This window comes from Colobus angolensis, unplaced genomic scaffold (genome assembly GCF_000951035.1).
Source record: "Colobus angolensis palliatus isolate OR3802 unplaced genomic scaffold, Cang.pa_1.0 Scaffold72, whole genome shotgun sequence".
NCBI classification, from domain to species: Eukaryota; Metazoa; Chordata; class Mammalia; order Primates; family Cercopithecidae; genus Colobus; species Colobus angolensis.
The window spans coordinates 5,003,624-5,020,423 of record NW_012120932.1 but is presented as its reverse complement, the minus strand read 5'-3'; the positions used below and the strand labels follow the sequence as shown (position 1 = coordinate 5,020,423).

The following is a 16,800-nucleotide window of genomic DNA, read 5'->3' as shown; positions in this document are numbered from 1 at the left end:
CTTTTGGTTAATACCATGTTTGTAATCAGTGTACAAGATTTTATGTGGCTGTATAATTTTTCCTTAAAGAATACAACTATTTCTCCATTCTACTGTTGATGAGCACAATTTTTGCCAAACATAAACAATACTGCCATTAATATTATTTTATGTATTCCAGAGAACATAATCGTATCTTTCTGTTGGTCATACGGTTAGAAAAGGAATTACTTGGCTACAACATATGTAAAAGTATACCTTGCTTAGAAAACATCCTGGTGGGATGCAAAGGCATAAGAATGATACAATGGACTCTGGAGATGTAGGGTGGGGGAAGGGTGGGGAGGGGGAGAGGGAAAAAAGACTATAGATTGGGTTCAGTGTATACTGCTTGGGTGATGGGTGCATCAAAATCTCACAAATCACCACTAAAGAACTTACTCATGTAACCAACACCTGTTCCCCAAACACCTATGGAAATTTTAAAAAAAGAGGCTGGACGTGGTGGCTCATGCCTGTATTCCCAGCACTCTGGGAGGCTGACGCGGGCAGATCACGAGGTCAGGAGATCAAGACCATCCTGGCTAACACAGTGAAACCCCATCTCTATTAAAAATACAAAAAATTAACCAGGCATGGTGGCAGGCACCTATAGTGCCAGCTATTCGGGAGGCTGAGACAGGAGAATGACATAAACCTGGGAGGTGGAGCTTGCAGTGAGCTGAGATTGTGTCACCGCACTCCAGCCTGGGTGACAGAGCAAGACTCCGTCTCAAAAAAAAAAAAAAAAAGAAAAAAAAACATCCTCCTGATATCACAGTGGTTTTACTAGTTTATATTTCCAGTCAGTGGAGGGTGTCTAACATTCCATATACTCACCAAGACTTGGCATTGCCATATTTGTAAACTCACTTCGTATCTGTTATTTCACCTCATATCTCATTTCATATATTATTTTGTGCTCCATGAAAACTAATGAGATTGAACACATTTTCTAAGATTTACTGGCCATATTAAAAGTTCTTGGTCAATGTTTTTGCCCATTTTTCAATTGGGTTGCCCATCTTTTCCCACAATGACTTGCAAAATTTCTTTACATTTTCAGGAAGCATATCCTTTCTAAGTTATTTGCACTACATGCATATTACGGTAGTTGGTGGCTTGTCTTCTCACCATTTGAATGATATATTTTATTAACAAATTTCTTACTTTTAATGGAATCAACTTTATTAATCATTTTCTTCTAACTGCTACTTTTTGTGCCTTTAGAATTTCTAAGAAAAGTCTTGCAGTATTCAGGTGTTCACCCTTAAAGTGATCTGGAGTCTAACCACTCCTACAGAATTATGTCTACTACTGCTCAGTAACTCACTTGGGTGACTCTGGTTTGAGAATTCTTCCTCTGAGAACCAAGGCTCTTCTCCTTGCTCTAACTTGAAGATAACCTCTGGTTTGAAATGGCAGTACCCTGTAAATAAAGAACAATAGAGGACTTAGACCAGATATATGAGATTTTAGTCTCCAAAAGTGGAAGAAAATACAGCTTCGGAAGCAGTGTCCTGAAAGTGCTCCTTTGCATTTATCACTGGGAGTTGACAACATATTTCTAGCCCTCGACAGGGCATAGTTACTTTGGAATCCTGAATGAAAAGCCTAAGTAACATTAAACTCTAGGTATATTGTTCACATGTATTGGCACTTAAAAAAGAAATACCTTCCATATGGAGTTACAAGGGTAAGTTATGTTTACATGCTTACCCACTGAGACGAGGTTGCTGTAGTTCTCCAGCATCACATCCCTGTACAGATTCTTCTGAACAGGGGCCATTTGCTGCCACTCCTCCTGGGTGAATTCTATAGTCACGTCCTTGAATGACACTGACGCCTGTAACAGTACATTTCTATTCAATCTGAAGGGTTCAGAATTAGATGATGTACAAAATACCCATGAAAACAATTCTTATCATGTTTAACTCTAAAAAGCTTGAACGAATATAAAGGATGCCTATTTTGAATCTAATTTTATCTTATACTTTGAAGGTATTAAATTGGTAAAAGTTTTTATAGGAGAGGTGCAGTGGCTCATGCCTGTAATCCCAGCACTTTGGGAGGCCAAGGTGGGAGGACTGCTTGAGTCCAGGAGTTCAAGACCAGACTGGGAAACACAACAAGGCCCTGTCTCTACAAAAAACTTAAAAAATTAGCCAGGTATGGTGGCATGTGCCTGTAGTCCCAGCTATTTGGGAGGCTGAGGCAGGAGGATTGCTTGAGCCCAGGAGGCTGAGGCTGCAGTGAGCCATGATCACACCACTATATACCAGTCTTGGTGACAGAGCAAGACCTTGTCTCAAAGAAAATGTTTATAAATGATCTGTATATATTTATGAGTTATATACCTATACTATAGATACATTAGTAAAGCTTTTAATTCTATTTTTGTAGCCAAAAAATGTAAATGAACTTCCTACAATTTTTATTCCATTCCAACAGACTACCCTGGGCATACATCAGGGCAGGAGTCAGCAAATTATGGCCTTTGGGCCAAATCTGGCTTGCCAGTTTTTTATGCATGTGTGGTAGAGACAGGGTCTTGCTATGTTGCCTAGGCTAATCTTGAACTCCTGGCCTCAAGTGATCCTCCCACCTTGGCCTCCAAAAGCTCTGGGATTATAAGTGTGAGTCACTGTACCTGGCCACTTGCCACTTTTTAAAGTCAGTTGGCACACAGGCACACCCAATCATGTTGCATTGTTTATGGCTGTTTTTGTGCTGAAATAGCACTCAGAAATTCCATCAGAGACCTTACAATTGTCAAAATTGAAAATATTTATTACTTGCCTTTACAGAAAAAAAATTACCAACCTCTGGACTAAATAATCATATTAAATTAAAGATAAAGAAAGTATAATACAACAACAAAGTAAACATATTTTATATATATAGGAATGATGTAGATTGAAAGTAAAAGGATGGAAAAAGATATACCATATAATCAAAACCAAAAGATAGTTGACATGACTGCATTATTATCATACACAGATTTTAAGGTAAGAAAGAGGTATAAAAAATGAGTAACGGGCCAGGTGTGGTGACTCATGCCTGTAATCCTAGCACTTTGGGAGGCCGAAGCAGGTGGATCTTGAGGTCAGGAGTTCAAGACCAGCCTGACCAACATAGTGAAACCCTGTCTCTTAAAAATACAAAAGTTAGCCGGGCGTGGTGGTGAGTGCCTGTAATCCCAGCTAGTCAGGAGGCTGAGGCAGGAGAATCGTTTGGACCTGGGAGGTGGAGGTTGCAGAGGGCTGAGATTGCTCCACTGCACTCTAGCCTGGGTGACAGAGTGAGATTCTTGTCTCAAAACAACAACAAAACTGAGTAACAATTTGTAATGATAAAACAGTCCTTTCAATAGAAGATACAACAAATCGAAATTGCTATGCACCTGGCAAACATAGCTTCCAAATAGCATTTCTCATTATTCGCGGATTACGTATTTGTAAATTCACATACCAAAATTATTTGCAACCTGAAAATCCACGCTTGCAGTTATTTTGCAGTCATTTGTGGATATGTACAGGAAGGTAAAAAATTTGAATTGCCTGACATACATGTTCCCAGATGAGGCTGAACAAGGTGATCTTCTGCTTTCTTGTTTCAGCTCTGATAATGTAAATAAGTGTCCATTTCTCAGTCTATTTAGTGCCATATTTACTGCATTTTTGTGCTTTTTCTTGATGATTTCACTTCTTTTTTTTTTTTTTTTTGAGATACAGTCTCACTCTGTTGCCAGGCTGGAGTGCAGTGATGCGATCTTGGGTCACTGCAACCTCTGCCTGCCAGGTTCAAGAAATTCTCCTGCCTCAGCCTCCCGAGTAGCTGGGACTACAGGCACATGCCACCATGCCCAGGTAATTTTTTAAATTTTTAGTAGAGATGGGGTTTCACCATGTTGGCCCGGATGGTCTTGATCTCCTCACCTTGTGATCCGCCCGCCTCAGCCTCCCAAAGTGCTGGGATTACAGATGTGAGCCACCGCGCCCAGCCAATGATTTCACTTTTTAAATGGCCCATATGTATAGCAGTTACGTGCTGTCTAGTGCGCCTATGTGCAAGAAGCCTGTGATATGTCTCATGGAGAAAACATCTATGTTAGACACGATTCATTTAGGCATTAGGTATGGTGTTGGCCATTAGTTCCATCTTTATAAATCAACAATATTAAATAAGGTGTCTTTATGCAGAAAGACACACAAAAAGATTATGTCCTGACTGGTTGACAAAAATGTGACCAGAGGCTTAACCCTGTATTTCTCCTCTGAGCAATGGTTCAGTATTTATTAGCTCAGTGTTTGTAGTGACTTTTTGGAACATTACTACTGAGAATAATGAGAACTGACCGTAAGTAAACAAAAGATGACAGAAATGAGATACCAATCTACAATTTTAATTAGTGATTTTAATGTAACTCTCCCAGTAACTCATAGAAAAGCAGATTAAGAAAAACCAACAGGGATACAGAACAGAAGTCAGTGAACTACAGCACAAAGGTCAAATCCAGCTCACCACTACTGTTTTTTTTTTTTTTTTGGTAAATGAAAAATACCACCACTACCAATTTTTTTTTGTAAATAAAGTTTTCTTGGAACACAGCCACATCCATTTGTTTATGCATTACTGATGGCTGCCTAACACTACAGCTGCAGAGTCTGGCAGATGCAACAGAGACTGTATCTCTCACAAAGCCTACTATCTGACATTTACAGAAGTAGTTTTCTGACCACTGATACAGAAGATTGACCAACGTGACTGACATATATAGGATAACCTCTGCATAAAATAATTCTCTGGTGTCCTTTGCACATCAAAAAAAAAAAAAAAAGACAGTCTATCTCACTAAATTACAAAAAATTACAATCATACAGCATAGCTTTAGATCTTAGCTTCGAGATGTAGAGAGCTGATAAAAGCAACGCTAACGTCCTTACAAGAACATACCTGGGCAAACAGAAAATTATTATCTTTTTTTCAAACTATTAGGAGAGAGATAGGCACCTGCAGGGAGAATCAGGATGTGCTCATTTGCTAAAGGTAAATGTATACTAGTCTGAGTGTGTGAAGTCCTTGGGGGCCATACACATAGGGTTATTTTCACCTTGTTACAGGATGAAAGGAAAAATCAAAAGAGAAATTAGGCCGGGCGCGGTGGCTCACGCCTATAATTCCAGCACTTTGGGAGGAGGCTGAGGCAGGCAGATCACTTGAGGTCAGGAGTTTGAGACCAGCCTGGCCAACACGGTGAAACCCTGTCTCTACTAAAAATAGAAAAATTAGCCAGGTATGGTGGTGCATGCCCATAAGCCCAGCTACTCGGGTGTCTGAGGCAGGAGAACTGCTTGAACCCGGGAGGCGGAGGCTGCAGTGAGCCGAGATGGCGCCACTGCACTCCAGCCTGGGTGACAGAGCGAGACTCCGTCTCAAAAAAACAAAACAAAACAAAAAACCCAAAACCCAGAAACTAGAAAATACACTGAGATTACTCACAATGAATACACAAAATACCAAAATGCATGAGCTGCAGCTAAAGCAGTGCCAAGCGTGAAATTTATAGCAGTAACACCTACATTAAAAATGATCCAAAATCAATATGCTAATTGTACACTTTAAGGAACTAAATGAGGTGGGGACCTTATTACTAACCTTACAAAAATAAAAAAGACAATAAAAGAATACAGTGAACTGTACAGCAACAAATTACATAACCTAGATGAAGTGGACAAATTCCTAGAAACACACAAACCACCACAATGAACTGAAAAAGAAACAGAACATCTGAACAGACTGATATAAGACTGAATCAGTAATCCAAATCCTCCCAACAAAGGTTCAAGACCAACTGTCAGTCTTTAAATGTCTGGTGAAGTCTACCAAACATTTAAAGAAAAACTAATACCAATCCTTCTCTAATTCTTCCAAAAATAGAAGACGACTGAACATTTCCTAACTCACTCTATGAGCTACCTTGAACCAAAGCCAGATAAAGAAATCACCCAAAAACTATGATCAATATTCCTTCTGAATATGTGTGCAGAAGTTTTCAACAAAATACTAGCAAACCAAATCTTGCAACAAATAAAAAGTACTATACACCATGACCAAGTACAATTTATTTCTAGGAATGCAAGGTGACTCACCATAAGAAAATAAATCAGTGTAATATATCACAATAATAAAATGAAGAAAACAAATCACATGATCATCTCAACTGATGCAGAAAAAGCATTTGACAAAAATATAAAAAAACAAACATTTGACATAATAGGACTAGAATAGAACTGCTGCTACACAATGGAAAGCACTTCTGAAAAACTACAGCTAACATAAAACACTAGGCTAAAAAACAGGAAGGTTTCTTCCAAATACCAGGAATAAGACAGGGATGCCAGCTTTCATCATTTCTATTCATTATACTGGAAGTTCTAGCTAGAGGAAATAGGTGAGACAAATTTTAAAAACTGCATCCAAATTGGGAAGAAAAAAAGTAAAACTATCTCTATTCTCATAGACCATGAGATTTAACATATGGAAAAGACTAAGGATTCCACAAAAAACTACTAGAACCAATAAATGAATTCAGCAAAATTGTAGGATACAAGATGAACACACAAGAATCATTTATCTCTCTAAATACTAGCAATGAATAATAAAAAAGAAAATAATTCCATTTATAACAGAAAAAAAAATAATAGGAATAAATTTAACCAAGAAGGTACATGACTTATACATGAACAACTAGAAAACATTGCTAAAAGAAATCAGAAGACCCAAATAAATGGCAAGACACCTTGTGTTCATGAATTGGAAAATGTAATATTGTTAAGATGACAATACTCCCTAAAGTGATCTACAGATTCAGTGAAATCTATATCAAAATCCTAATGAACTTTCTGCAGAAATGTTGAACCTACAATTTATATGAAATTGCAAGGGACCCTGAATAGTCAATCTAGAAAAAAAAAAGAAAAAAAATTGGAGGGATTACATTTCCTGATTTAAAGACTTATTATAAAGTAACAGTAATCAAGAGAGTGTGGTACTGGCATAAATACAGATATACAGATCCACAGAATAGCACTGAGAGCCCAGAAATAACCATACATTGATCATTTATTAGGAAAAAAATAGTTTTCAACAGATGATGCTGGGATAATTGAATCTCATCAAAAGAATGAAGTTGGACTCCTACCTTATACCGTATTTTAAAATTGCCTCAAAATAGCCAGGTGTGGTGCCTCACATCTGTAATCCCAGCACTTCGGGAGGCTGAGGCAGGCAGATCACTTGAGATTAGGAGTTCATGACCAGCCTGGTCAACATGGTGAAACTCTGTCTCTATTAAAAAAATATAAAAATCACCCAGGCATTGTGGTGCACACCTGTAATTTCAGCTATTTGGGAGGCTGAGGTCGGAGAATCACCTGAACCTGGGAGGCAGACGTTGCAGTGAGCCAAGATCATGCCATTGGACTCCAGCTGGGGCAACAGACCAAGACTCTGTCTCAAAAAAAAAAGGCCTTAAAAGGGATCAAAGACCTAAATATAAGAGTTTAACTACGTGACTCTTAGATGAAATCAGGAGTAAACCTTTATGACCTTCGATTTGGCAATGGCTTCCTGGATATGATACCAAAGAAAAAAAAATAGACTTCATCACAATTAAACTTTTGTGCAAAGGATACCATCAAGATAGTGAAAAGAACCCACAGAATAGGAGAAAATATTCACAAATACTACATTTAATATCTAGTAGCCAGAATACATAAAGAACTCCTATAACTGAACAAAAAACATAATCCAAAATGGGCAAAGGACTTGGATAGACATTTTTCCAAAGACGATAAACAAACAGCCAATAAGCACGTGAAAAGATGTTGAATATCATTAATCAAGGAAATGCAAATCAGTCAGTCAAATGACTCACCACCTCACACCCACTAGGATGTTCATAATTTAAGTGGTTGTAATGATGTGGAGAAAGTGGAACCCTAATACACTGCTGGTGGGAATGTAAAATGGTGCAGCCACTGTGGAAAACAGTTTGGCAGTTACCAAAAATGATAAATCAAGAGTTACCATATGAGTCAGAAGTTCCTTTCCTAAGCTTTAGTCCCAAGAGAAAACAGGTGTCCAAACAAAAACTTGTGCATGAATGTTAATAGCAGCACTAGGCCTAACAGTTGGGAGAAACAATCCAAATGCTCATCAGTTGAATGAATAAACAACATGGTATATCCACACAATGGAATATTACTCAGTCATAAAAAGGAATGATGTACTGATATGTACGACATGGATGAACCTTGAAAACAGCATACCAAGTAAAAGGGATAGTCATAAAGGGCCAGGTGTGGTGGCTGACACCTGTAATCCCAGCACTTTGGGAGGCTGAGGTGGGTGGATCACCTGAGGTCAAGAGCTCCAGACTAGCCTGGCCAACATGGTGATACCCCATCTCTACTAAAAAAAAAAAGAAAAGAAAAGAAAAATTAGCCAGGCATGATGGTGGGTGCCTATAATCCCAGCTACTCGGGAGGCTGAGGCAGAACTGCTTGAACCTGGGGGGCGGATGCTGCAGTGAGCCGAGATCGTGCCATTGCACTCTAGGCTGGGTGACAAGAGCAAAACTCAGTTTCAAAAAAAAAAAAAGGAAAATAGAAATTGCCACAAAGATCACATATTATGTGACTTCGCTTATTAGAAATGTCCAGAACAGCCAAACATATAGAAATAGAACATAGATAAGTTGTTATTTAGGGCTGAGATTGTGTATGTCAGGATGGGGGATGATAGCTAAATGATATGAAATTTCTTTTTGAAGTGATGAAAACATTCTAAAATTGTGGCAATGACTGCACAACTCTACAAATATACTAAAAACCACAAAATTGTATACTTTAAAAGTGTGAATTATATGGTATGTGAATTCTATCTCCATAAAGCTGTTAAAAATAAAGGACACTAGAATAAGTAGGATGATTTGGATTTTCTATATCCTATTAAAGAAACTGAGTTCATGAGCAAAAACCAGGCACAAGAAAAACTCCAAGGCTAGACTACCTCACAGGTATATTTTTCCAAACATTTAAGGATGAAATAACAGCAATCTTAAACTTGTTCAGAGAACAGAAAATGAGTAACTGTTTCCAAACTCATTTTTTGAGAACATAATGTTGACGCCAAAACCTGACATTACATGACAGAAAAACTGCAAGCCAGTATCTTTCCATTAATGTAGACATAAAAATATTAATTGAAATATTAACAAATTGAATCCAGAAATAAATTAAAGTGATAGCACATGTGGGAATTATCCCAGGAATGCAAGGTTGCTTAAACATTGATAAATCTACCAATATAATTCACCTCTTTAACAGACTAAAGGAATAAAATTATATGATTATCTCACTAGATGCAAGAACAGCCATCTGACAAAATACTCATGCATGATAAAAAAAAAAAAAAACCTCAGGAAACTGAAAACAGAGAGGGAACTTCCTTATTCTAATTAAGGACATATACAAAAAACATGTAGTTAAAATAAGACTCAATGGTGAAATACTGAGTACCCCTCAGGTGAGGTATAAGACAAGGATTTCTATTATCACCATTTGTACTATACATTTTACTGGAAGTCCTAGCAGTAAGGCTAAAAAGAAATTAAAGATATAAAAACTGTAAAGAAAGAAGTAAAATTGTCTTTTTTGCAAAAAAAATTTTGCATATTTAAAATCCAAAAGAATCCACAGATAAGCTATTAGAATGAGTGAATTTTGTAAAATGCCTAGGTATAAGATCAATACTAAAAAATCCATCGTATTTTAATAAACCAACAATAAACTGGAAAATGACATTTAAAATGCAGTATCATTTGTGCTATTATCAAAATAGATCAAATACCTAGGAATAAATCTAATAAAAGATGTGAAAGACTTCACCTCTACTCTGAAAAACTTTCCATCAAGATTTTCCGTGAAAACCGATAAAACTTCCATGAACATGAAAAGGGCCTAAAACAGTAAATAAATTCACTAAAATTCGTGACTTACTATAAAGCAACAGTAATTATGACAGTGAAGTACTAGCAAAAAGATAACATAATTGGACCAAAGGAAGAAAATATACAGTCTACATCAGACCCGCATACAAGTCACTTGACTGACAAAAGACACAGCTGCGATTCAGCTGACAGAGGATGGTCTTTCTAACAAATGGTGCTAGAGCAACTGGATATCCATACGGAAATATGAACCTTGACACTCACGTTATACCAAACACAAAAGCTAACTCTATGTGGATCAAGCTAAAATAAACAAGTATGTGGTAACAATATAGGAGAATATCTGTATGATCTTAGAGTAGGGAAAGAACTTTCAAATATGATACACAAGGAACTGCCATTAAAGAAAAGACGATTCTGACCTTTATTAAATGTAAAAACTTTGTTGTCAAAGATATTATTTAAAAAATGAATAGGGACGTCACAGAATCCAAGAACATTAGTAATGCACACATAGCAAAAAAACATTTACTGAAAATATTGAAATAATTCCTACTTAAAAAAAAGCAAATAACCCAATTAAAACAGAGTTGAATAGGTACTTTACATATTACATAAAAGGAAAGGATGTCTAAATGATCAAAACACAAACAATGGTGCCCAACATTAGTATTTACCATAGAAAAGCAAATTATAAATTTTGATGAGATACTACACTATACAGGCACCAAAATGGCTAAAAACAAAAAGACTGATAGTAACAAGTGTTGCTCAGAATCTGGTACAGCCAGAATGCTAGTGACAATGCAAAGTGATTCAACCACTTAAGCAAGCTACTTGCAGTATGTATTAAAGCTGAACATGTGTTTATTTAGGAACCAGCAATTCCGTTTCTAGGTATATCCCAAAAGCAATGAGGACATACCAAAAGACACAAAAGAATATTCACAGCAGCCTTATTCCTGATAGCCTCAAACAGGAAAAACAAATGAAAAATGGGACTAAGAGGAGAATGAGGAAATAAATTATGGTCTATTCACACAATTAAATACAGCCCAGTGATAAAAGGGAAATATTAAGATACGGAGCAAAACATTCCCTTGAAAACCATAAAAGAATACATTTTGTATGATTCTATTGGTACGATATTCAAAAACGAATTTATCTTTTTTCCCTAACATACGAGGTCAGTGGTTGCCCTGTAGAGGGGAGCAGTGGTGTTATCTTAATCTGGGTATTAACTTACATGAATTTACATATGTAAAAATTCATCCAGTTATACACTTCAGAGTACACTTTACTGGTGTTAAAACTGCATCTCAGTTAAAGAACTAAGTTTTTAAAAGGAAAAAAGAGTATGTAAAAGAGAAAGAAAAAATTAACAAAATATATGTAGTTGGTAATTTGGGAAGGTGGGAACATATTAATTATATCATTTCTTTGTATCTTTCTATGTTTGAACAATTTCTCAATTCCTTACAGGAAAAGGAAATTTGGACATAGATTCATACAGAGGAAAGATGATGTGAGGACAGACATCTAAGCCATAGAACAAGGTCCTTCCCTCACAGCTCTCAGAAGGAACCAAACCTGTTGACATCTTTTTTTCCTTTTTTGAGACGGAGTCTCGCTTTGTCGCCCAGGTTGGAGTATAGTAGCATGATCTTGGCTCACTGCAATCTCCGCCTCCCAGGTTCAAGCAATTCTCCTGCCTCAGCCTCCCGAGTAGCTGGGATTACAAGCGCCTGCCACTACACCCAGCTAACTTTTATATTTTTAGTAGAGACAGGGTTTCACCATGTTGGCTAGGCTGGTCTTGAACTCCTGACTTCAAGTGATCTGCTCGCGTTGGCCTCCCAAAGTGCTGGGATTACAGGCATGAGCCACTACCCCCAGCCTGTTGACATCTTGATCTCAGACTTCTGGCCTCCAGAATGGTAGGAAAATAAATTGCTGTTTAATCTACCCAGTCTGTGATTCTTTATTATGGCAGCCCTAGCAAACTAATACCCCTAGTCTGGCTCTAACCTTTATCTCCCTCCCCTCTCTTATTATTCCCTAAGAGGAAGTCCAAATTGCAATGGGCAAAAATTCTTACTGGACCTTGCATGCCTTGTTTAGCCCACTCTCAAAATGCAGTAATCTCCTGTACTGCAACAATGAAAACCTTACCCATTGTTCAGGACAAAATCCTTTTAAACTCTCCACCTCTGATCAACAGAGCCTACACCATCAATCTGTCCTTTCTTTGACAATCTGTCTACCTGAACCTCTGTTTCTGTTACCTGAAAAGCTGTATTAATAAAAGCCTGAGTTTGGCACTAAGCCCTCTACTTCCACTGAGGGAAAAGCAGAAGCAACATATTGCATTTATTTCAAGGCTGTTATTAGAAAGATTTGCACTGACTCTTAACGTGAAGACCAACAAAGACATTTTCCTGACTTTGATAACTTTAGATTCCATGAGGAATCAGCCTGGTTTAAGCTTCTCATCAATGCAAATCTGTCAACAAATATTATCTGTCTGACTCTCTGCCATGGCTATCAGAAAGAATGAAAACTGCAGTTACATTTTGGAAAATCTGTAACATTAGGAGACCTGCATCTTTCCACATGCCCATTTTGCTGTGCTACTGCCTGCTTTTCTATACATTCCTGGAATGATTTTGATCCATTTCCACATTTCGATATTAATATGTGGACCCTTAAACACCTATGAAATCCACGATGAAAAAGGTGTTAGCAAATAACTCACCTGAGATATGTTCATTTTCTGCTGCTCCTGAAAGAGTGTGGAGAACCACAAAGGATAACCTGGGGGTGAGGAAGGAGTCATGAGATATCTGGGCAGCCTCTATCTTACCTGCCTACCAATGTCATCACACGAGCTGGGGAAAAAGACCTCTCTACAAAACATGTTCCTTTGACCCTTGAGAAGGGACAGGAAGCACTATAGAGAAAGCACCTCCTGAATATTTGCATCTTTAATATGATCATGTGGATGAACCCTTGCTGATTTTTCTCTTTTTTTTTGAGACAGGATCTGGCTCTGTTGCCCAGGCTGGAGTGCAGTGGTGTGATCTCAGCTCACTGCAACTTCCACCTCCCAGGTTCACACGATTCTCCCATCTCAGCCTCCTGAATAGCTGGGACCAAAGGCACCCACCAATATGCCCGGCTGTTTTGTATTTTTTGCAGAGACGGGGTTTTGTCATGTAGCTTAGGCTGGACTTGAACTCCTGACCTAAAGCAAACTGCCCACCTTAGCCTCCCAAAATGCTGGGATTGCAGGTGTGAGCCACCACGCCTGGCCCCTTGCTGTTTTTCATCAGATGATTGTAGATTATTTTCCTATTGATTTATTTAAAACGTTTGTCTTCTTTGACAAAAAACTAAAACAGAATTAACATTAATATTCTGTTAATATTATTTACACCAATAGAAAACAAAAAACTGAAAAAAAGGAGATGCTGAAAGACAGACTATTTTAAAATCTTTTTGTTCTAACTTATAGTTTCTCAAAAAGACTTTCGATAAGACACTTCTGGTGACTCACCTGTGACAGAGCAAACAGCACTGTGCTTTGCTCCAAGCTCTGTCCTGAGTGACCATGGACAAACTGTTCATCCCAGGTTCAACACTTCTTAAGGTTTTAAAAGAGTCAGAAATAGAAATCCTTTCCTGTATTATCATTTTTGTGATTCTACAGGTTCAGGACACAGGCAACCCTAGGAAATCTCTAGATGCTACATGTGATAGATGTTGTGTGAAACTGACTCAGAATCTGGAAAGAGTGAGGCAAGAATGAAGAAAATGGGGGCTCTAGGAGGAGGATTAGAGACAGAATTTCCTCAGCCCTGGCTGGTTATGCCTTCCTTGCAGACCATGGAGAAAAGCCCTCCAATAATGTGGCTTTTCCTGTGCAGTCTGACAGTCACCCATCCCTCCCAACCCCAGCTTACCACCTTCTGTAAGTTGGCCCACAGTATTCAGTGTCACGCAATCTGTGATGGCTTCTGGATGTGGCGACATCACCAAGTCTGGAGCTTTCTGGGCAAGGGGATAAAGAACTGCTGCCGGTTGGGCAAATCAAGACCTGCTCCTCTCTGGGTTCTTCTGCATCTGTTCGGAAGCCCTCGTGACGAGGTCTCTGTTCTGTCAGACAGCAGTTCTTTGGTGGGACTCCTGTTCCTGGGGCTCCCCCCTTCCTGCAACATAAAGAACTGCTTTGTTCCAGATAAGCTGGGGCTGAGGCCTGGGTAACGAATTCATTTTAGTTGAAACTTGCATGGAAAGCAGTGTTCTTCACCTCAGCACAACTTACATTTTGGGCTGGATAATTATCTGACATAAGGAGCGGTCCTGTGCATTTAAGGATGTTTAGGAGCATTTCTAAACATGCACTAGACATTAGGACACCCCTTCTTCCTGTTGTGACAATCAAAAATGTCTCCAGGCTGGGCGTGGTGGCTCACGCCTGTAATCCCAGCACTATGGGAGGCCAAGGCAGGTGGATCACCTGGGTTCAGGAGTTCAAGACAAGCCTGGCCAACATGGTGAAACCCCACCTCTACTAAAAATACAAAAAAATTAGCTGGGCATGGTGGTGCATGCTTGTAATTCCAGCTGAGATTACAAGCTGGGAGGCTGGGGCAGGAGAATCACTTGAACCCGGGAGGTGAAGGTTGCTGTGAGCTGAGATCACACCACTGCACTCCAGCCTGGGCCAGAGAGCGAAACTCAGTCCCCCCCTACCCCCCGCCAAAAAGTCTCCTGACATTTCCAAAGTTCCCTGGGGAGCAAAATCCTCCTGGTGAAGAACTGACCTAAGGCCTTAAACCGGATTCTCTTGGCATTCATTAGAATCCTGCTATCCATGACTACAGCCTCCAATCACATCAACTACCGAGCAACTGAAATGTGGCTAGGGCCACATGTCCAAGTAACATTTCGGATACATTGAGAAAACCACAGTATGTTCTCAAAATTAATTTCATGTTTTAGATTTTCATGTAGCTACTCATTTAGCATTTAAAATTACATATGTGACTCATCTTCACTGCCCTAGAATATCAGACTGACTTCTAAAGACAGAGACAGCAGGGACAGCACAGGAGGTGGCAGAAGCCTCCGTCTAACCCAGAGGCTCTGGAGACATCCCAGAAACCCCACAACAAATACACTTGCCACATGGTAGGATTCTGTCCACGCTGACCTCACAATCATTGTCCTGGGGTTTTGGGGACAAGTCGCACACCTAGTGCTGTGAAGGCTGCAATGCTGGGTTAGGTAGGTGGGTCATTACAAACAGCCTGATTCGGGGAGTAAAGTGTATACGTATTGACATTCTAGTTCCCTCATCCTTTGTGAGCCTGGCTCTGTCATTTCACCCCTCCTTCATTTTTAATGATATAAATAGTTGGTTGTGAGAATTAAATGAAATACTACATGAAAAGAATGAAGTGTCTTCCAAATACAACGGGAATCAACATTTATATGCTGCTTAGTAACTAGCGCTGAGCTAAATGCTTTACAGGTGATGGCTTATCTTTGAACGACACAAAGCAGTTTTTACTAATATCCTCATTTTCAAACGCTCCAGTGACAGAGCCAAAGTTCACCAGGTCCTTCTAGCTCCAAGGCTCGGGCTCTCACCGCAGACCCAGGGACCATACGCGCTTTGTGGCAGGTTCAGGGTCAATACAATAAATGCATTTCCCTCCTGCAGCCAGCGCCTCGTTTTCCGACGCCTGGCTGCATTCTGGCACCCACACCTCGGCCCGCATGGAGCATCATCCAACAAGGACCCAGCCCCACCTAACGTCCCCGGAGCCCTCCCCCACCGGCCCTTCTCAGGCTGGGGTCCCGGGCCGCCCCGGGCACAGGGAGCGGAGGGCCTGCTTTTGGGGAGTTCCCGGGACGTGGCGTTCCCGCCCCCTGGACACTAGCCCATCCCTCCCTGCAGGTCCGCAATCCGCGCGGGCAGCCGGCGCTCTCACCTGAGTTGCGAACCCTCCGCACCCGCAGACAAGGAGAGGTGGAAGCCGGAAACTGGGGCGACTGCACATGCGCAGACGAAAACGCAGGATATCCGTTCCCAGCATGCTGCGCGGTAACCCCTAACCTAAGTTTCACAGGAAGTACGGCGCCAGCTCTGGGCCAAGATTTACAGAGAAATAACATGGACGGTCCTGATAACTGGAGCCCGGGTTCTGTCAGAGCCCCCGAGGCTGTGGGTTAGACTTGAGGACATAACAGCAAATGCAGCTTGTGGTTGCAGAAAGCAAGAGCTGCGGAAGACGTTTGAAAACAATTGGAAAATTTGTATACGGATTGGAAATTAGAATTAATTGTGGCAACATTAGGATTATGTAGGTAATCTTGCTTATTCATAAAGAGATGTATATTTAAGTGTTTAGGATTGTATTGTGCTTGTAAGTTTTTGGTCTTTATTTTTTTTTGAGGCGGAGTCTCACTCAGTCGCCAGGCTGGAGTGAGGGGGCGCGATCTCGGCTCACTGCAAGCTCCGCCTCCCGGGTTCCAGCGATTCCCCTGCTTCAGCCTCCCAAGTAGCTGGGACTACAGGTGCCCGCCACCGCACCCAGCTGATTTTTGTATTTTTAGTAGAGACGGGGTTTCACCATGTTACCCAGGCTGGTCTCGAACAACAGACCTCAAGTGATCCGCCTGCCTTGGCCTCCCAAGTGCTGGGTATACAGGCGTGACCTACCCGCGCAGCCCGTTTGTAAATTCTTTTAAAAAAATAA

At 40.0% G+C, this 16,800-nt stretch overlaps 2 protein-coding genes across 2 annotated transcripts in view; both read right to left on the bottom strand.

Moving 5' to 3' along the window:
* ZNF782 (zinc finger protein 782) overlaps positions 1 to 16,800 on the bottom strand; it is an 81,776-nt gene that overhangs the window by 22,272 nt on the left and 42,704 nt on the right. The window lies entirely within an intron of this gene.
* LOC105501516 (zinc finger protein 510-like) lies at positions 1,185 to 16,117 on the bottom strand. Its single transcript, XM_011927501.1, has 5 exons — positions 16,033 to 16,117; positions 13,996 to 14,241; positions 12,789 to 12,847; positions 1,738 to 1,864; positions 1,185 to 1,447 (listed from the first exon to the last, which is right to left on the bottom strand). Exons 2-5 carry the CDS (start codon positions 14,063 to 14,065, stop codon positions 1,275 to 1,277), a joined length of 429 nt encoding a protein of 142 aa, XP_011782891.1. The 5' UTR covers positions 14,066 to 14,241; positions 16,033 to 16,117; the 3' UTR covers positions 1,185 to 1,274.